Source organism: Diabrotica virgifera, chromosome 3 (genome assembly GCF_917563875.1).
Source record: "Diabrotica virgifera virgifera chromosome 3, PGI_DIABVI_V3a".
NCBI lineage: Eukaryota > Metazoa > Arthropoda > Insecta > Coleoptera > Chrysomelidae > Diabrotica > Diabrotica virgifera.
Genome location: NC_065445.1, coordinates 203,319,887 through 203,342,690, shown reverse-complemented (window position 1 = coordinate 203,342,690; position 22,804 = coordinate 203,319,887). Strand labels below are relative to the sequence as shown.

The window sequence follows — 22,804 nt, the reverse complement described above, 5'->3', positions numbered from 1 at the left end:
TAAACCTGTGTTCAGACTGACAATTATTGTTCGTGAATCACTTCGTTGTTGCCATCACAGATAACGGAATTGCACTAAATCTAAATACAAAAAAATAAGGTTTAAAATGTATATTTCGAATTGTAATACATATATTTAAATTCCATACTTGTTCACTGTAAAAGTTATTCATTTTGTATTAATTTCAAATTAAATTTTTAATTTTTCCAGTGCGTTTTATTTGTTATACACAACTTAATGCAGTTTTGTCCTACAATTTACGAGAAACCAATCACACCTCTCGATTTGACATTAAACATAATTTAAAGTCATGTCAAGATTTATATCTATCATTATTTTTGAATTGAAATATTTTCATAAATTATAATAAAACACGAATCAATGTATGGATACTTAATTGAGATGACGGAAAATTACCATTGTTTTAGTTTTTAGTATATTAAAAAATGCGGTCTGTCGCTCAGCCCCGTTTTTACCTAGTTTGATATAATATTTTCGTTGAACTGGCAACGTTGCCCTAAAAATTAGAACGACACTTGTGTCAAGATCAACTTACACAACTTGAAAAACACGATTTTCGGTTATAAGAGTTGTACCAGTTTTTTTTTGACGCGAAGTGTACGTATATGTATTGAAGTGAAAACTTCTTTAGTTACGTTGTGCACTTTTTGGACAGGGAAAAAGTGTTAAATTAGCGACCGTCATCGCTTCGGCGAAATGAATTTTTGAAGTGAAAATTTCTTTAGGGACGTTGTGCACTTTTTAGATGGGGAAAATGTATTGCATTAGCGACCGCCATCGCGACCATCATCGCTTCGGCGAAATAAATTTTTAAAGTGAAAACTTCTTTTGGGACGTTGTGCTCTTTTTGGAAGGAAAAAAGTATTAAATTAGCGACCGTCATCACTTCGATGAAATACATTTTTGAAGTGAGAACTTCTTGAGGGACGTTGTGCACTTTTTGGATGGGGAAAATTATTAAAATAGCGACCGTCATCGCTTCGAGGAACTAAATTTTTTAAGTGAAAACTTCTTGAGGGACGTTGTGCACTTTTTGAATGGGGAAAAATTATTAAATTAGCGACCGTTCATCGCTTCGATGAAATATATTTCTGAAGAGAAAACTTCTTAAGGGACGTTGTGAACTTTTTGGATGGAAAAAGTATTAAATTAGCGACCGTCATCGCTTCGACGAAATAAATATTTGAAGTGAAATTTTTTTAGGGATTTTGTGCACTTTTTGGTTGGGAGAAAATTTAGATTTAGGACCGTCATCGCTTGGAAGAAATAATTTTTTGAAGTGAAAACTTCTTAGATACGTTGTGCATTGTTGGATGGGAGAAAGTATTAAATTAGCCACCGTCATCGCGACCATCATCGCTTCGACGAAATAAATATTTGAAGTTAAAACTCTTTGAGGGACGTTGTGCACTTTTTGCATGGGGAAAAGTATTAAATTAGCGACCGTCATCGCTTCGACGAAATAAATTTTTGAATTTAAAATTTCTTAAGGAGAATATTCTCGGCCAGAAAATTCTCAGCGAGAATATTCTCGGGCAGAAAATTATTTTCGAGAATTTCTATATTGTTTTTGCCAATTCACCTAGTATATTTTTTGCATCTCAAACATTATTATTCTTGAAGCTCAAACACCTACTTGCCACTTCGCTCATGAAATGCTTTTTCGCTTTCACGCGATTTTAGATCAAATCCCCGAAAATATGAGTAGCCGGGACTGGGGAATCCCATGAACCACTAGCTAGGGTGTTTACAGTGTAAGTATTTATTGTTTTGGGGCTATATTAACGTGCAAATATTTAGAATGGATCGAAGTAAAGCATAATTTACTAAAAAACCTAAAACCCTCACTATACTACTCGCGAAGTCGATCGAAGTTCAGCGAGTACGAGAGTGTAGACAGGTTGTTCATGCGACTTTGCTGCGCTTCGGCCTACTTGCATTCTGGGCCGGTTTTTGAGACCAAGTCAAAGGAACCGAAGTCCTTATCGCCCGACGTGAATGTGTTCCTCTCGAAGTAGAATGAGTGTGTAGTGACGGGTACTTCGGACTTCGGTGAACTTTCCCGAAGTAACTTCGCGAGAGTGTGGTGCTCGCTTTAAAAGGAATGTATGGAATTACTGTAAAATTAAAAGTGTACAAGGTAAAACAAGTATTTTTGCAAATTTTGTGATAGTCAATATGTACTTAAAAAATGCAACAAGAATTGCAAAACATTTAGTAAAATGTGTTAAATGTCCAGTGGGAGCGAGACAATTATTTGAAAAGGATCAACAGAAACATTCATCAACTGCTTTTCAACCAATACAATTGTTAGGTTCGTCCAATGACGGTAGGCATGCCTTCATCCAGTGCATCGACTGAAAGAAGTTTCAGCACTTATGGTTTTATCCACTTTTATTGCTCACAATTTAAAATTGTTAGACGTAGACCAATCCATGACTGAGCTGGCGACTACTGAAAAACAAAATCCCCAACTTCTCATAAGCACATTGAAATGCAGAATGTAGATGACCTGGATGAGCTAATGATAGAAATGCCTCATCTTTTTCAGATTAGCTCACCACATCCAGTATTTGCTGTTAAGAAAATTTCATTTTTTTTGTCAAATAAATTTTGTTTTCTGTTGTTTTTCTATTTTCTTATATATAAAGAACACTGTTGTTTCGTCTCATAATTATGTATATAATTTAATAATTTTGATACCCAATTTCATCTTTAACACTATCCACAAGCGCGTCATAAGGTTCATTCTCAGAAAATTCTCCATATCGAGAATATTCTCGAGAATTTTCCAACACTAAGAGAGAAGAGCATAAATATGGGTCTCCTGATGAATGGCTAAGAAGCTGCGAAACCGGTAGAGATTCTTGCTGGACTCTCTGGTTGCAACGAAATTGAAACTGTTTATTCATTTTTAATTTATATTTTTACTCTATTTGGAATATTAAGGGAACCAATCTTGCTGGAAATATACCACCTGAGCAGATGGGACGTAAATCATAAATAGTAAAATTACCTCATTTTCCTAGTCTTAGAATCCGCATGGCTTGCACTTTTAGAAGCCTCGGATGGTGTTACCAGAGGTTTTCATTGTTTTTTAGTTTTTAATCTGGTACGATAATATCGTTACGTGCTATTTTAAAAACTTAAACTGTCATTTAATTTATTTATTCCAAAATCATGTGTAATTAAAAAATTAAACAATATTCAACAAAATATTTCACATAGCTTTTTAGGTGACTAGAATACATTTTACTTATTTACGTATTTATGTTATTTAAATTGATAAAAATACTGGAAAGAATTTTCACAGCCAAACAATAAATATACTGTTATAAACGCTTCTCATGAAACTATAAATCTCCTAATTTTTTCTCTCTGTTTAACTACATTGTATTCTAGTCCTATTGGGTGTTTCTGAATTTTTTCTCTTCCTTTGTTTAACTACATTGTATTCTAGTTCTATTGGGGGCTTCTGAATTGGATGTGGTTTCCGTTTAAATTTGAGAGATTCCTTTTTATCAGGTAGAGCAACCCGGTCATTAAAATCGAAGCCTGTTATATAACTAAACAGCCCATTTGGTGTAGCCACATTTGGTACATCTTTCTTAGAAAAAAACTAAAACAAAACATTATATTATTTTTGGCCATATTTTTCAGTTTTTAAACTCTTTGAAACTTTAGCAGAAACAAACAGTAACGAAAATGAAAAATAATAAAAAATGAACACTACTTACATCTGTGATATTAGTACAATCTCTATATAAGCATAATAGTGCTTTTTCATGGCTTTTCTCTACACATTCACTGACATCAATAAGATAACATTGGCCTTCATACCACAAGATATTATCTTCACTCAGATCTGCATGTACCAAATTTAACTTGTTAAAGAGAATCTTCATATATACAATGACCTAAAAGAAGATTGTTATACCTGACATTGCAATTATAGTCTGGGAGGTAGCGTCAAATTATTACGGTGATTTTGGTACAGATTTTATGAATTTATTTTGATGGTTAGTACTTGTTTGATAACGAAAATGCCTGTCAGTTGGCGCGACACTGGGGCTTTTAGGCAAGAAAAAATAATATGAAAGTAGATTGAAAAAAACCGTAGAATTTATATGCCAAATAGAAAGTAGACGGCAAGAAAGAATAATATGAAAGTAGATGGAAAAAACCCTAGAACTTGTATGTCAAATATTTATCTAATCACTGACATCCATAATGGTCTTGTAGCTAGGATACCTGGCTTTCACACAGGATGCTCGGGTTCAATTTCCGGCACCGGAAATCCTTTTTGTTTTTAAAATTTATATTTTTATTTGAAAAATAATTGTTTTTATAATATTTTTTATATTGTGTCGTATAGATAATAAAAACGTGGTGTACAGGATTTACATGCATTGTTTTGATTTCGTAAATGGGTGACATTGCTTCTGCAATGTAGGCCACTCGTTTTGAAAAACAAGCAGACAGTAATTATGTACTACACTCTGGACCAAAATTAACCGGTCACCTTAAAAATGGGTCATTTTTGATGTCTTGTATCTCGTAAACCTGTTGTCCGATTTAAGTGATTTTTTTAGTATGGTATAGACTTATTACTTGGAAATTTTCATTGTATACCGGGTGTACGAATTAAACTGTGTTTTTTTCTTAAAGTTTGCATCACCCTGTGGAATATTCTAGCATTTATAAAATATTGAAATTAAAACCTAACTATAACCTCATGTTTTCTCAACATTCTGTTTTTTGATTCATTCGCTTATGTTGGCTAATAAAAAAGTTAGGTAGTTTAACAACTAGCCATGTGTTTCATCAATACAAACGATTTAACTCACCAGCAAAATTAACCCCACCACCTCTATTATTGTTTTGTTTACATTACCTGTGACAGTTTGTTTCCTAAATTTGTGTCATCGAAGGATTTTTGGCATACAGTCGTTGTATGACATTGTTGCAAATCTGTTTCCGTGTTAACAACAATTCTTGAACAATCCCTGTAATTTTATATCACTGTTAGTGAAAACTAAGTTGAAATTTTAGTGCTTTCTTATTGTTTGGATTTGAAAAATGCCACTCGTTCCAACTGATGCCGCTAGGGCAGTGGCTTTAGTTGATGCTGGTTACAGTCAACGTCATATCGCTCGTACACTCGATGTGCCCAGAACTACGGTACAAGATGCCATTAGACGATTTCGGGAGACAGGATCATATAACCGCAGGCCACGTCAAGGCCGACAACGATGCACTTCAGTTCGAGATGACCGCTTCATTGTCACCAAAGTATTGAGAAATCGCTTTTGCACCGCTTCTGAAGCTCGTAAGTAAGTCTCTTCTTGAGGTGAGAAACGTTAGTGTGAGTAGACGAACGATTAGAAGAAGACTGTCACAAATAAACTTAAGGGCTTTCCGTCCAGCTCGCGCACCACAACTGCTCCCACAACACCGTAGGGCTAGACTTCCTTTTGCGCGAGAATGGACTCTGGCGGAATGGAAGCATACACTGTTGTCAGATGAGAGCAGAATAAACCTAACCGGTCCAGATGGACGTCAACGTGTCTATAGGCGTCAAAATGAAAGGTTTGCTTCATGCGCTATAACCGAAACACTGGCTTACCGAGGAGGGTCAATAATGATTTGGGGAGGTATTTCTTACGAAGCGCGTACTGATCTTGTTGTGTTCGGTAGAGGCAGTGTGAATGCCCAATTATACGTGCAAGAAGTTATCCAAGACCATGTTATGCCTTTTGCACCATTCATTGGTGGTAACTTCAGACTAATGCATGACAATGCACGTTGCCATACAGCAAGATCTACCCGTGGGTACCTTAATTAGGTCGGGATTCAAGTTCTAGCATGGCCAGCACACAGTCCGAATCTTAACCCAATTGAGCATATCTGGGACAACCTCAAAAGACGGGTAAGAGCGAGAGTACCAGCCCCTGCATCATTTGAAGAGCTGAAGACAGCTGCGGTAGAGGAGTGGCACAATATCCCCCAATCTGATATCCAGGATATCATGAATGGATTGCCAAACCGGCTCCAAGAAGTCCTAAGGGCTAGAGGCGGCAACACCCATTATTGATACCCAATTTTTTTTTCAATTAGACTTTGATTTCCAAAATATTGTTAATTTGAATTTTCTTCTATGATTTTAGTCATTAGCTTTTTGCTGTAACAAACGACTTTTTTTCAAAAAGATTATTTTTTCTCTTCCGCGGAGGTAGTTTTCACCGTATCCTTCATAAAATGTGGTCCAAGGTTAACAATTTCTGCAAATTCAAAGAAATACAAGGTGGGCGGTTAATTTTGTCGGTGAGTTTATTTATTAATTTAAAACCGGTTGAGACATGCACATGAAATTTGGTGGGTTTTAAGACGAAGTTATTGCACATTTTTGGCATACAATTAAGCATTTAATATTCACCATTGGCGCGCATACGGGTATTATGATGGCTCATATTACCATACCTCATAGTTCTATTTGTAAAATAGTCCAGTTTGTTTTTTGTTGTGTAACATACAGCTCCTTTCTATTTTTGTTATGTTTTTGCCTACAGTTGTGATAACAGGTGAATGGTCAGAGGATAAATCGTAACAAGACTTTGGTTTAAAGTATTTTTCGTTTATTCCTCTCACTATAGCAAAATCGAGAAGATCTGGGATTTTCGGGTCTGTAGGCCAGTATGTTGACTCCCTTGTGGTTACTATGTTTAGATTATCTATTAGTATTTCTTTTTTTAGTTCGCGGAATTTGGTATTATTTTAAGTCTAGAGCCCCACATGAGATGTTTTGAATTGTAGTCTCCGCCACAAATAAACCTAGGTCCAAGTGTATCAAAAAATGTTTTCAATTCTGGTTGTTTAATTAAATGTTTTGGTGGACAATATACAGCTGAAAAAGTTATAGGTCCTGTCCAGTCTTCTACAACTACATTTGTGGCTTGCATATGTTCTTTTTGATAGTGAGTTGTCTGGTAATGTTTGATGTTGTTTCTTATAACGATTGCTGTCCCACCATGTGCAGTTCCATCTGGATGTGTTGTGTGATATATATGTGCGAAAATATATGAAATGAAAAAACGTGCGAAGCAGGACGAAGGTGTAAGATATACTCATTGGAAGAATTGCGCAAATGAAATGGAACTGGGTAGGACACGTGGCTCGACGAAACATCGAAAGGTAGACGAAAAACATTGTACATTGGGAGGCACGTGAGCACAGTTGTAGTAGAGGAAGACCACAAAAACGATGGCTAGACGAGATCAAAGCAAAAATTGGAAGAAACTGGCACCAAATAGCACAAAACAGAGAAGAATCAAGAACTCATGGGAAGCCCTTTGTCCAGGGGTGGATGCAAACAGGTCGAAAAGATTTACATATTTATTTTAACTTATTAATTTAAAAATAATTGTTAGTTTACGTAATCTACGATTTGCGGATGACATAATCCTGATAGCTACTGACCTACAAGAACTGCAAACCATGCTTTCAGAACTACACACAGAATCTTCTAAAAAAGGACCGAAAATGAATTTAAACAAAACAACAGTTATGTAATCCGAAGAAACCGTGACAATAATAAACGACAAAGTTATAGAAAAAGTTGAAGAATATATACTTTATTTATTTTAACTTTATTTCGGAAACCTTAACAGTTTGAGCGATACATTATTAGCAAAAAATGTTGCAAATGGCATCCCCTATTATCCCTTAAAAAATTTCCGTCGACCTACCAAATACCCTGTATAAACGGAAGAAATAAAAAGAAGAAGACAGTTAGTATGGGCAGCATTCGGCAAACTGAACTATATACTCAGAAATCAGCAAATTCAACTACATCTTAGATCTAAAGTTTTTGACGCATGCATTATTCCGATATTAACATATGGGGCACAAACATGGACAATCACAAAAAAGAATATGAACATACTCAGAGTCACTCAACACGCGATGGAAAGAGCAATGCTTGGCATATCACTTAAGGACAGGAAAACAAACACATGGATAAGACAGAAAACCAAAGTCACCGATGTGGTACAAAAATCATTAAAATTGAAATGAGAATACGCTGGACATATAGCTAGGAGCGATCTAAACAAATGGCACAGAACAATAAATTTTAACCTGGAGACCATACCAACACAAAAGACCCAGAGGCAGACCTCCTATGAGATGGACAGATGATCTGAAACGAACTGCCGGGAAAAATTGGCTGCAAGTAGCGTACAACAAAAAACAATGGAAAGGAAGACTTGAAGAGGCTTATGTTCAGATGTGGAAGGAGAATGGCTAGACGAAGAAGAAGAAGAATTGTTAGTCTAATTGTAAAAATGTTTGTCTTGTTTTTTTTAAGAACAATTCCATTCTTGTAAGTAAATATTCATATTATATTATATAGTCCGTCCGCTATAACTTTTCCCATGCGGTACGATTCATTTTCCATCAAATTAAGTCAAAACATAAATTGAAACGAACGTCGATGTGTATATACATTTTGTATACTGTATACTATATACTACACACATCGGCGTACGTTTCACTTTCTGTTTTGACTTAATTTGATTGAAAATGAATCGTATCACATGGGAAAAGTTATAGCGGACGGACTATACACTATGTAGCAATACAATACCTGTTCATAAGCATTTTTCCAATCAATGTCTAACCTTCTCACATCCTTTAATGTTGGAGCAGGTATCTGGTTTTTCCCAATAAACTCCATCACCAATACATGTTTTCGAAGTGTAACTACTTTTGGACAAGGTATTCCAGCCTCTTGCATTAACATCAGATTGGTCATTTCCTTCTCAGCACAAATACTTATAATGCTTGTGGAAGCTTGTCTTCCTTTTCTGTTCATAAATCTATGATCCAATTCGCCAAATTTTTCACATCCTTTGAAGTCAGATAGGATTGTTTTATAGACTTTTATAGCACATTCTTTAGGCAAGTTAACATCCAAAAAGGATGAGGGATCTGAATTGGCATGAAGGATTATTGCTTCTCTACCTAAAAATAGTTTTTTACATTATAGGTTTTTTGGAAATATATCAGTCAACCATATTTAAATGAGCTGTAAAAATAAGACTCAACATCATTATATAGTATGGTGCAAATGAAATGCATATTGCATATATTTGCATATATATTATACTAGTGACGTCATCCATCTGGGCGTGATGACGTAATCGATGATTTTTTGCGATGATCGTGTGCTAGCTCATTTGATAAGTTATTGTATATATATATATATATATATATATATATATATATATATATATATATATATATATATATATATATATATATAAATGTGTATATATATATGTGTATATATATATAAATATATATATATATATATATATATATATATATATATATATATATATATATATATATCTATATATGCCAAAAAGTCTTAATTTAAAAATAAAAATCGACCTGTCTGAGGATTTCTCTTCAAATTTGCCTATTATCGAGATAATGAATTTATGCCAACTCAAACGTCCTCACTTATACTACAGTGTCGCGCCCACTTGATTAGCAATTAAAAAACAAAGGGGTTTCCGATATTATATTGCAAAAAACTCTTCGGGATTTCACCAATCAATGTTTAAAGAATATCTATCTACATTGGCAACATTGAAATTTTTAGTTAAATGTCCGATTTAGGGTTAAAAATGGCCAATTTCGCAATTTTCAAAATTTTTAATCGCTTATATAACAAAAACTATTAACCTAAGAGAAAAATCACTAAAGAACTTTTCTGTTTGGAATGATTCAAAAAACCTAAAAAAAATTTGTTCGATACAAAAAAAATAATTTTAGGAAAAACCCCTAATCTTTCCCCTCGCCTGGCAAGGTCCTATGCTGTTCAGAATCGCCTGTCATTGTCACATTTCTTCTAAATGACTTACTCAAACACATACTTAAATTTAAAGCTTACAGGAAAAAGTTTATTTTCCCCTAAACTATGCACTTTTCAATTCACCTGGTAGATACACGTGCAGGGCTGATGCCTGCCAGGGCCCTGATTCTAAATCAAATTTCGACCAAAAACAAGTCGCTTTCAATATGGCGACTGTCGAAATTATTTGACACGGAGATGAATGAATGGCCAAAAGCGAGGTTAGGTTTAGTTTAGATGTGTTTTGTTTATTTCTTGCAAGGAAAACTAAATCAAAAGGTATTATAATATAGCTGGGTTTAATTGAAATTTGCTTGTTTTGAGGAATTAGATAGAATAGTATTAAATTAGAAATATAATAATTGAGAATGTCCACAACATGAATCATCAACTCAATGAAAGATGTGAGGTAATAATCTGGGAAAATTAGTAAAAAACAAGGAAAATTAATTACCAGCTATTTTATTGCTGGACATGCTGAAATCAAATCTTAAGATTTCCTATATTAGTAATATAGCTGTGCAAAGTCCACAGAAAGTGTGCTATTTTGTTTATAAACAAATTAGCGCTCCGAAATCTTTTTTTTTATTATTGGTCTAAAACTCCGAAAATTTTAACTTTAAACCAAAACACTCACATAAAAATTGACAGTAATTTAATTCTGCACATTGATAATTTATTCCAATTTCCTTCGACGGAAATTTTCTTCGGAAAATTCGGGTTTTCCAAACAAAATCTTTAATTTTCAACTAAAATTTGAGGGAAGTAATTATTTATCAATAATTAAATAATTTGGTGACAGTGACATAAATCTTTTTTGTTATGAGTGTCTTGAAGATATGAAAATTTGTATGTACAAAGAGGACCGGAATTAAAAGGTATCTAATGGTTCAAAGATTAAAATCCTGTTGTTTATAACTCTGTCGCAAATGCCGGTCAAATTTGACCGGTTATACCTGGAATCACTCCTCGCAATTCAATTTGTTTTTCTTCGAAAAGGACACAGAAGCCGTGCTCTTTTGAACAGCGTTAACTTAATTTAATTTAATCTAATATTTTCTGAGGGGTTCTATTTGTTTATAAGCCAAAAAATTGTTTCTTTATAACATTCCTGAGACCGCTCAAATGGTCCAATTTCAATCCTGTAAGGTACGTTGAATAGGTATAGTGCTTTTTTATATGAAAATCATAGTTATTCTGGTGTATCATAATCTTTCTGGTTATTATTTCGACCGAAATTTTTTAATTAACATTTTAATTATTGCTAAACTATTGGTTAGATTGTCGCCGGTCTCCTGATATACAGAGATGAGGGGCTAAATTATGGAATAAATTCATTTTCTCTAAAATGGACGATTTTAGAGAAAAATCCCGAAACAGGTCGATTTTTATTTTTAAATTAAATTTCTTGGCATATATTTCAAACTAGTGACGTCATCCATCCGAGCGTGACGACGTAATTATTTTTTTAAATAGGAATATGGGTTCGTGTTGTAGCTCATTTACAAAGGCGTTCAATTCTCTATTCAGTATTATAAACATTAATATCAATATTTATACAGGGAGGCCAAAAAAAATTTTGAATTAAATTAATTGACGCAAGAAGAAGAATGCATGTAATTTATTTAACTCAAAATACATTCTATTGCTGTCAGAAAATAGAAAAAAATGTTTATTTTGCAAATAAACATTGCTTTTAGCTTAAATTAAAAGTTCAAACTGCCAATAGGTAGGAGGGAGGCTGTTTGTGATTTAATTTAAGCGAAAAGAAATGTTTATTTGTGAAATAAACCTTTTTTTCTATTTTCTGACAGCAGTACAATGTATTTTGAGTTAAATAAATTACATACATTCTTCTTTTTGCGCCAATTAATTTAATTCAAATTTTTTTGGCAACCCTGTATAAATACCTAATGATATTAATGTTTATATTACTGAATAGAGAATTAAACGCCCTTTCAAATGACTTACCACACGACCCCTATTCCCATTAACAAAATTATCGATTACGTCATCACGCTCAGATGGATGACGTCACTAGTATGAAATATATGCCAAAAAATTGTAATTTAAAAATAAAAATCGACCTCTTTCGGGATTTTGCTCCAAAATCGTCCGTTTTAAAGAAATGAATTTATTCCATAATTTAGCCCCTCTGTATAATCTACTATAATAAATCTTTCATGTCTTCAATTATTTAATTATTGATAAATAATTAGGTACTTCCCTAAAATTTTAATTGAAAATGGCAGATTTTTTGGGAAAACTCGGATTTTCTGAGTAAAATTTTTGTTGAAGGAAATCGGAAAAAAAATAACTTTGTGCAGAACTAAATTACGGTGAATTTTTATTTGAGTGTTTTTGGCTCAAAGGAAAAATTATAGGAGTTACAGACCACTAATTGAAAAAAAAAGAAGATTTAGGAGTGCTAATTTGTTTATAAATAAAATAACACACTTTCTGCGGACTTGTCATACCCCATATTACTAATATATGCAATCTTAAGATTCGATTTTAGCAATAAAATAGCTGGTAAATAATTTTTCCCAAAAATGGTACTATTATTTCGATAATTTTCCCAGACTATCAACATAATCCAAGAAACCGAAGCGCCAACCCAAATTCTGAGCAGTCTCAACATGATAAGGTTAATATCCCCAGTTGCTGTCATGGCGGTGTCGAAATGAAATTGCGACTGTCGAAATGAATTAGAATCAGGCCCCTGGTCATGGTTTTTAGTCTTGGTGTGCTATGAATTATCACTATACAAATTTCTAGCCTTACAGAAAGACCGTTAGTCGGAGGGTTCACTAGCTCTTAGACTAAGTGTATTATTGTGGTATGTAGAAAAAGTGTAGAAGATGCCAAGTCACACCACCAATTTTGTAAAACCAAAATGTTAATGTGGATTTATTCACTGCGACAAACGAATCGGAAGAGCACTAGGGTTATATAGTTGCCATGATGATGATGAGGACTGGTATATTGTTTATAAATGAAATTTTTGTCAACAAAAACTGCAGTAACATATTCAAAATCCAAAATGTTTATAAATATTCATTTACAATAATTCTAATTGCATACATACAATATTTACTAGGTGAAAAAATAAAAAACCTAATGTAGTGATAATTAAAAAAAATTCCGAACATCACTTTTTACAATTATTTTTAAAGGCATTGTGGAATTAAAGATAACTTTTTAACTTTAAGTATTAGCAGAATGACAGTTTTTGTTGGAAGATTAGATATACAGGGTGTTTCATTAATAATTGTCCATATAGTAACTGGAGAAACCTTAGCAAAAAATATGAAGATTTAACCTAAAACACTTAAATAAAATGTGGTTCCTTACTGAGTTACAGGGTGTTGTATCTAAAAATTTAAAAACTATTTTTGCTCAGAATTTTAAAACTATTCAACGTATCCTTTTCATACTTGGCAGGAAGTATAGGTTCTGTACAAACTACTAAATTATGTTAGACAAACGTTTCTGGCTATTACCAGAGGCGTACGACGGGGGAAAGTGAATGATTGACCCTTTTCAAATTCTACGCCACTGGAGGAATTGCTATTTTAGTTCCATTTTTGGATTCTCCAATATTTTCTATAAAAATAATGTACCCTTCATTCGTAACGATAAAGTCATTAATTTTCGAGATATTTGAAGTTAAAACTGAAACGACACGGTTATTTTGATTAATGTATTGTGTCGCTTTATTTTTAATTTCAAATATCTCGAAAACTAATCATTTTATCGTTACGAGTTACAAGTATATTATTTACACAAAAAGTTCTGGAAAATCAAAAAATTACACTAAAATAGCAATTTCGTCAGTGGCGTAGAATTTGGGAAGGGTCAACCAGCCAATATCCCCTGTCGTACGCCTCTGGTAGTAGCTAGAAACGTTTATTTATCTTAATTTAGTAGGGTGTACAGCACCTACACTTTCTGCCAAGTATGATAAGGATACGCCAAATAGTTTTAAAGTACTAGGTACAAATAATTTTTAAATTTTAATCATATGAATCATATCGCAAATTAATCAAAATAACTGTGCCGTTTCATATTTAACTTCAAATATCTCGAAAACTAATGACTTTATCGTTACCAGTGAAGGGTATATTATGTTCGTAGAAACTATTGGAGAATCTAGAAATGGCACTAAAGTAGTAATTCCTCCAGTGGCGTAGAATTTGAGAAGGGTCAACCATTCACTATCCCCTGTCGTGCGCCTCTGGTAGTAGCTATAAACGTTTTTTTATCATAATTTAGTAGGGTGTATAGTAGTCGCTCTTTCTGCCAAGTATGAAAAGGATACGTCAAATAGTTTTAAAATGCTGAGCAAAAATAATTTTTAAATTTTTAGACAAAACACCCTGTAACTCAGTAAGGAACCACATTTTATTTAAGCGTTTTAGGTTAAATCTTCCTATGTTATGCTAAGGTTTCTCCAGTTACTATATGGACAATTATTAATGAAACACCCTGTATACCTAATGTGAAATTAAAGATAACTTAAAAAAAAAAGTTTAAGTTTTTAATCTAATAGCACATAAAATGATACCATTTTATATCCTAACAGATTAAAAACAATGGAAAACCTTCCCTGGTTACACCATCCGAGGCTTCTACAATTTGCAAGCGTTACGGATACTGAGACTAAGGAAGATGAGGGAATTTTACAATTTTTAATTCACATCCCATCTACTCAGGCGAATTTCCAGCGAGAACGGTTCCCTTAGTACTCCAAATAGAGTAAATATATAAATTAAAAATGAATAAACATTTTCAATTTTGTTGCAACCCGAAACTACAGTTGTATTGTATTTCTAGTTCCATCAGAGAGTACAGCAAGTAACTCTACCGGTTTCAGGGCTAGAGCAGCCACGGATTGCAATTAATGAAATGGCAGGGATGTCCTAGTGACATCTGCTAGAAAAAAGTTTAAATTTTTAATCTAATAGCACATAAACATTTTATATCCTACCAGATTAAAATCGAAAATGAAAATACGAAATTGAAAAGATTTATTCACTTTTAATTTACATTTATACTCTATTTGGAGTATTAAGGGAACCATTCTCGCTGGAAATTTACTGCCTGAGCAGGGCCCTGATTTCGGAAAATTCATTTCGACAGTCGCAATTTCATTTCGACACCGCCATGACAGCCGCAGAGTATAGCGATTCTTATTCATTTCGATATTAGTTACAACTGGGGATATTAACCTTATCATGTTGACATTGCTCAGAATTTGGGTTGGCGCTCCGATTTATTGGAATTTGTTGATAGTCTGGGAAAATTATCGAAAAAATGCCATTTTTGGGAAAAATTATTTACCAGCTATTTTATTGCTAAAATCGAATCTTAAGATTGCATATATTAGTAATAATATGGGGTATGACAAGTCCGAAGAAAGTGTGTTATTTTATTTATAAACAAATTAGCACTCCTAAATCTTCTTTTTTTTTTCAATTAGTGCATGCTCTGTAACTCCTAAGATTTTTACTTTGAGCCAAAAACACTCAAATAAAAATTCACCGTAATTTAGTTCTGTACAAAGTTATTTTTTTTTCCGATTTCCTTCAACAAAAATTTTACTCAGAAAATCCGAGGTTTCCCAAAAAATCTGCAATTTTCAATTAAAATTTTAGGGAAGTACCTAATTATTTATCAATAATTAAATAATTGATGACATGAAAGATTTATTATAGTAGATTATACAGAGGGACTAAATTATGGAATAAATTCATTTCTTTAAAACGGACGATTTTTTAGCAAAATCCCGATAGAGGTCGATTTTTATTTTTAAATTACAATTTTTTGGCATATATTTCATACTAGTGACGTCATCCATCTGAGCGTGATGACGTCATCGATAATTTTGTTAATGGGAATAGGGGTCGTGTGGTAGGTAGGTCATTTGAAAGGGCGTTCAATTCTCTATTCAGTAATATAAACATTAATATCATTAGGTATTTATACAGGGTTGCCAAAAAATAATTTTTGAATTAAATTAATTGGCGCAAAAAGAAGAATGTATGTAATTTATTTAACTCAAAATACATTGTACTGCTGTCAGAAAATAGAAAAAAAGGTTTATTTCACAAATAAACATTTCTTTTCGCTTAAATTAAAAAACAGCCTCCCTCCTACCCATTGGCAGTTTGAACATTTAATTAAGCTAAAAGCAATGTTTATTTTCAAAATAAACATTTTTTTCTATTTTCTGACAGCAATAGAATGTATTTTGAGTTAAATAAATTACATGCATTGTTCTTCTTGCGTCAATTAATTTAATTCAAAATTTTTTTTGGCCTCCCTGTATAAATAATGATATTAATGTTTATAATACTGAATAGAGAATTGAACGCCTTTGTAAATGAGCTACAACACGAACCCCTATTCCTATTTAAAAAATAATCGATTACGTCATCACGCTCGGATGGATGACGTCACTAGTTTGAAATATATGCCAAAAAAATTTAATTTAAAAATAAAAATCGACCTGTTTCGGGATTTTTCTCTAAAATCGTCCATTTTAGAGAAAATGAATTTATTCCATAATTTAGCCCCTCTCTGTATATTAGGAGACCGGCGACAATCTAACCAATAGTTTAGCAATAATTAAAATGTTGATTAAAAAATTTCGGTCGAAATAATAACCAGAAAGATTATGATACACCAGAATAACTATGATTTTTGTATAAAAAAGCACTATACCTATTCAACGTACCTTACAAGATTGAAATTGGACCATTTGAGCGGTCTCAGGAATGTTATAAAGAAACAATTGTTTGGCTTATAAACAAATAGAACCCCTCAGAAAATATTAGATTAAATTAAATTAAGTTAACGCTGTTGAAAAGGGCACGGCTTCCGTGCCCTTTTCGAAGAAAAAAAAATTGAATTGCGAGGAGTGATTCCAGGTATAACCGGTCAAATTTGACCGGCATTTGCGACAGAGTTATAAACAACAGGATTTTAATCTTTGAACTATTAGATACCTTTTAATTCCGGTCCTCTTTGTAGATACAAATTTTCATATCTTCAAGACACTCATAACAAAAAAGATTTATGTCACTGTCACCAAATTATTTAATTATTGATAAATAATTACTTCTCTCAACTTTTAGTTGAAAATTAAAGATTTTGTTTGGAAAACCCGAATTTTCCGAGGAAAATTTCCGTCGAAGGAAATTGGAATAAATTATCAATGTGCAGAATTAAATTACTGTCAATTTTTATGCGAGTGTTTTGGTTTAAAGTTAAAATTTTCGGAGTTATAGAGCAATAATTAAAAAAAAGATTTCGGAGCGCTAATTTGTTTATAAACAAAATAGCACACTTTCTGTGGACTTTGCACAGCTATATTACTAATATAGGAAATCTTAAGATTTGATTTCAGCATGTCCAGCAATAAAATAGCTGGTAATTAATTTTCCTTGTTTTTTACTAATTTTCCCAGATTATTACCTTACATCTTTCATTGAGTTGATGATTCATGTTGTGGACATTCTCAATTATTATATTTCTAATTTAATACTATTCTATCTAATTCCTCAAAACAAGCAAATTTCAATTAAACCCAGCCATATTAATACCTTTTGCTTTAGTTTTCCTTGCAAGAAATAAACAAAACACATCTAAACTAAACCTAACCTCGCTTTTGGCCATTCATTCATCTCCGTGTCAAATAATTTCGACATCGAAATTATAATATCAACCACTTTTTTGGAGTCGCTATTAATTTCGATAGTCGCTATTTCGTGACGTCATTTCGTTAGTTCAACTAAAATCCACAAGGCTCGCACAGTCGCATTTCGACGTCGCCATATTGAAAGCGACTTGTTTAGTGTCGAAATTTGATTTAGAATCAGGGCCCAGATGGGACGTGAATTATAAATTGTAAAATTCCCTCATCTTCCTATAGTCTCAGAATCTGCATGGCTTTCATTTTTAGAAGCCTCCGATGGTGTCACCAGAGAAGGTTTTCCACTGTTTTTAATCTGGTAGGATATAAAATGGTATTATTTTATGTGCTATTAGATTAAAAACTTTTTTGAAGTTATACTTCTTTAGGCACGAGGGTAAATTTTTATTTTGCCGGGCGCATGCGCACACCGACAGTATGGTATGAAACGTTATGAGGGATCTGATTGGGTGTTAAAATCATCTGGATAAACAAAATGTTGTGTATATTAGTTTTTATTGTTGTGAGGACAGTGACAAAAAGCAAGTTCATAATAATTATAGTGACTTTTTAAATAGTTTTTAAAAGCAACAGGTACATACCTTATTGTAAATGTTTCAGTACTGTAATAAAAAATTACAAATTAGGTAAATACCTATTTGGAAAATGTAGAAAATTACTACTTAACTAGTAGGTAATGCTTTGATTTACATAATTGGATTACCAACAAAAATCTCCATCTAATATATTGCTTTTTTAGTCTATATTTTGTCGTATTTTAATTCCACAAGAATCAAACTTATTCGATTAAACTAACAGAATAAGCAACTGTCAAAAAATTTTTAAAACGTTTATTTGCTAGGTATATCTTTCCAGTTCATTCACATTCTGCGTGGAGTGAGTTCAAAATAATCTAAACCTGATAGACGCAGGTTCAATTCCCAATGCAAATTTTTATTTTTTTTATACATTTTATGATTGTAAGTACAGTAAAACCTCCGTTAACCGAAACCTCTTTAACCGAAACATCGTTTAACCGAAATTGCTGCCAGTTTCAATAATTTCGTTAATAAAAAGTAAGTTTAAAAAAAGCAACAAAATTAAGAAAAATGAACATGTTTTGTGTTTTCCTTCGACAACGATGTTTTGCAGCTATATCTCTCCAATACTATGTAATATGATACAAGAGGAATCCAAAAAACAATGTTATTTTTAACTGAAATTCTTGTTATCCGAAACGGCCTCCCCCCCCCCCCAATTATTTCGGTTAACGGAGGTTTTACTGTATATTTATTATATTTATTTTTCAGTAAATACGTATTTAGTTAAAATTTTCTCAACAACTGTTCAGAAATAATTACTTTGATTTCATTTTTCAATGTGTTTGCGTGTGTTTTATTCTTTTATTTTTTAAATTTTTCGTATTGTTTTAATAAAAACTTTTGGAAAGTAGTAAGTATTAAAATTAGTTTAATATTTAAATAAAATATAAATAAACTGTTTAAAGTATATTGATTTCGTTGAAATAATATGATAGAAGTATAACTTCTTACGTGCGTACAAAGTACACACACATTCTTTTTTCTAGCAGTTGTAGCAATCCGAGACTCTCAGTGTATTATACTGGTTTATTCAGAGAGAAGAGCATGTGTATTTTCTGATGAGTGGCTAAGAAGCCCCAAAACCAGTAGAGTTACTTGTTGTACTCTCTGATTGATAGAAATACAATACGACTGCAGTTTCGGGTTGCAGCGAAATTGAAAATGTTTATTCATTTTTAATAACTTTTTAACTTTATTAGCAGAATATTATAAATTAAATATTCAACTATTCAGTTAAATGGATGACTCATCAGCCAATCAGTGTAAGTCAATAAACATTTGAAATGAGATAATATGATGTTTGTGAAAATAGTTGCAAAAAAATGAAAAGCCATTAACAATAAATAGATCGTCTTTATTAATCATAATACAGGGTGTTTCATTGGAAAAGTAACATACGTTAACTGCAGAAAGAGGACACTAGGCAGTCTCAAAAATACCATACTTAATGGGTCTTACTCCATTAATAACAAAGATACTGAGTGTTTTATCTATTTTGCCATTTTCTTCTGCACTTTCTTATCTACATTGTAAATTTATTTTATATTGGGCACGCAAATATCGTTTAAGGTGTACAATAAATTAATGTATTTACAATTGTAAAAAATCCAGGTCCGGAATAAAAAATATTGGAAAAATATTCTTACCCAAAAACAACACCCTGTACATTAATTTTTTTTAAATGGATTTTTCAGTTGAAAAGATGATGAAAAACTAAATTTAGTGGTATACTTTGAATTTTTGGCAAAATGATTTTTCTGGTTAAATTTTGAATTTGAATTCTGAAATTATGTGAATTTCGAGAGCTCTAAGTAGAAAAAAATTGAAATACAGCTTACAACTTGTCAACCGCACTGTATATTTATTTTATATTTAAAACGCGAATATTCTTTTAGGTGTCCAATCAATTAATTTATTTACAATTATAAAAAATCCAGGTCCGGATTAAAAAATATTGTATAAATGTTCCGACCCAAAAGAACACCCTGTATATTAATTATTTTTTTAAATGGATTTTGCATTTGAAAAAAGGATGAAAAACTAAATTTAGTGGTATACTTTGAATTTTCGGCAAAATAATTTTTCTGGTAAAATTTTGAATTTGAATTCTGAAATAGAAGCTCAAAGTAAAAAAAATAAAATATGACTTAATTTTTTATGATGGTGATAATTTTGAATAAGTACTTTAGTTTTGAATAGTTATTATGCTGCAAATTTTCTCTGTTTTGTTATAATTTTTAGATACTTTGTTGATTAAAGTGATGTATGCCTTATTGACGCTTTATTATTTTTATTCATTATTTAAAGATGAATATTCGCCATAAACTATTTGTCACACATAATAAAAAAAACACTGAAAATGTTTTAACATTTTACCAATTTATATTAAATAATGGTATTAATTATGGTATTAAATAATGGCATTTTAATTTTTTCTACTTAGAGCTCTCGCAATTTACATAATTTCAGAATTCAAATTCAAAATTTTATCAGAAAAATCATTTTGCCAAAAATTCAAAGTATACCACTAAATTTAGTTTTTCATCATCTTTTCAAAAGCAAATCCATTTAAAAAAAATTAATATACAGGGTGTTTTTGGGTCGGAACATTTTTACAATATTTTTTAATCTGGACCTGGATTTTTTATAATTGTAAATAAAATAATTGATTAGACACCTAAAAGAATATTCGCGTGTTAAATATAAAATGAATATACAGTGCGGTTAACAAGTTGTAAAAATCCATTTTAAAAAAATTTAATGTACAGGGTGTTGTTTTTGGGTCGGAACATTTTTCCAATATTTTTTAATCCGGGCCTGGATTTTTTACATTTGTAAATAAATTAATTTATTGTACACCTTAAAAGATTATATATAAAATATATAATATTTATACGTGCCAAATATAAAATAAATATACGGTGTGGTTAAAAAGTTATGAACCAAATAAGAAAATGGCAAAATAGATAAAACACCCAGTAACTTTGTTATTATTGGAGTAAGACTCATTAAATATGCTATTTTTGGGACCGCATAAGTGTCCTCTTTCTACAGTTACGTATGTTACTTTCCCAATGAAACACCCTGTATAAGTATTATATTCATAAATACAAACAAGGACAAGCTATTTGTCGTTGGTGTATTCTTTGGTGTTACATCTCATAAGTCATTTTTAGGAAGAACTTGTCTTGAGGTACGATTCTGACATCGACAGCAGGCAACAGTTACAGTTGTTACCATGACATACGTATTTACTTTGCACTATTAATTTGTATAATTATTAGCAACTGATGTTCTGCCGGACAGCAATTGCAGTTAGATGTCAGAATCAGTCTCATACAAATTAATAATGCAAAGTAGTGACATCTGTCATGGCGAAAACTGCAACTGCCACTTGCCGTCGATGTCAGAATCGTTACACTCTTTGACTTCTGAATCATTGAAATGCAAATAACACTGTTTTTTCAAATTTGAAATTTGTCATACTCAACTTACCTTCACCGATGATACCATGAATGCTTTTCAAAAGTTGTTTTTCTATCATTTTATAAAGTATCGTATATGTAAACTTTTCTTGACAGCATTCGATAGTTTCACTAAAACACTTATGTGGATACACTTTCAATCTACAGACTCTTTGTATTTCAGACATCACTTGATAATCTTCTGTTAAAATATGTCCTTTATTTTTATTAGGGCACTGTGGATTTAAATCTAATTCAGGTTCTAAATTTTCAAATCTATCCCAGAATTTTCTTTCCTTGGCATCTAAAATTTCTTCTTCATTATCCGAATTACTGATGAAATCTAGCAACAAAGAAAAACATGCTAAAAACTTTTAAAAAAATTAATTTCTTTTAAATGTCTTCAATGATATCATCCAAAAAAATATAGTTATCGATTCTTTCAAAAACATCTTAGTTGTTACTATCCTTAAACCTGGAAAAGACCCAAACATCATAAGTTTATATAGACCAATATCCTTGCTATCTTGTATATTTAAAACTTTAGAAAGGCTTATAAAATTTAGATTAGATTGGTGGTTACAAAAAGAGAATTTACTTCCAGTAAACCAGTTTGGTTACAAAAGAGGTTTTGGAACTCTAGACTAGACGCTTTAACAACACTTGTTGTAGATGTACAGAATAACTTAACTAAAAATAACTACTTAGCAGCCCTATTCTTAGATATTGAAGGAGCATGTGACTCAGTTTGTTTATCTGAAGCTATTTCCTTGTGGCATTTTTATGATTAATTATTTATATGGGAAATAAGCCACAATTAAAATGAAAAAAATAATTTTATTAAGTAAGTATAAATACTTAATAAAATTATTTTTTCATTTTAATTGTGGCTTATTTCCCATATAAATAATTAATCATAGTTTGTTTATCAACCTTAAAACATAAAATGGTAAGTTTTTTTCATATGCCAATTGCTTTCGTTAACACAAAAATCGGTTTCTATACAGATAGGGTAATTTACATCAGAGATCATAATAACAAACTAATAGGACCTAGACATAATTATCACTTATACCACAATAGACCGGGCAGTATCGTCGCC

The 22,804-nt window shown here is 32.0% G+C and overlaps 1 protein-coding gene across 1 annotated transcript in view; it reads right to left on the bottom strand.

Annotated features, from left to right (window-relative positions):
• Positions 1 to 3,173: 3,173 nt before the first annotated feature.
• Positions 3,174 to 22,804, bottom strand: part of LOC126882317 (serine/threonine-protein kinase RIO3-like) — a 36,905-nt gene continuing 17,274 nt past the window's right edge. The window contains exons 2-5 of the mRNA XM_050647193.1: positions 21,734 to 22,045; positions 8,666 to 9,042; positions 3,759 to 3,938; positions 3,174 to 3,640 (exon numbers count right to left, since the gene is read on the bottom strand). Coding sequence (XP_050503150.1) covers positions 3,404 to 3,640; positions 3,759 to 3,938; positions 8,666 to 9,042; positions 21,734 to 22,045 — 1,106 coding nt within the window. The 3' untranslated portion in view covers positions 3,174 to 3,403. The remainder of the gene's footprint in view (positions 3,641 to 3,758; positions 3,939 to 8,665; positions 9,043 to 21,733; positions 22,046 to 22,804) is intronic.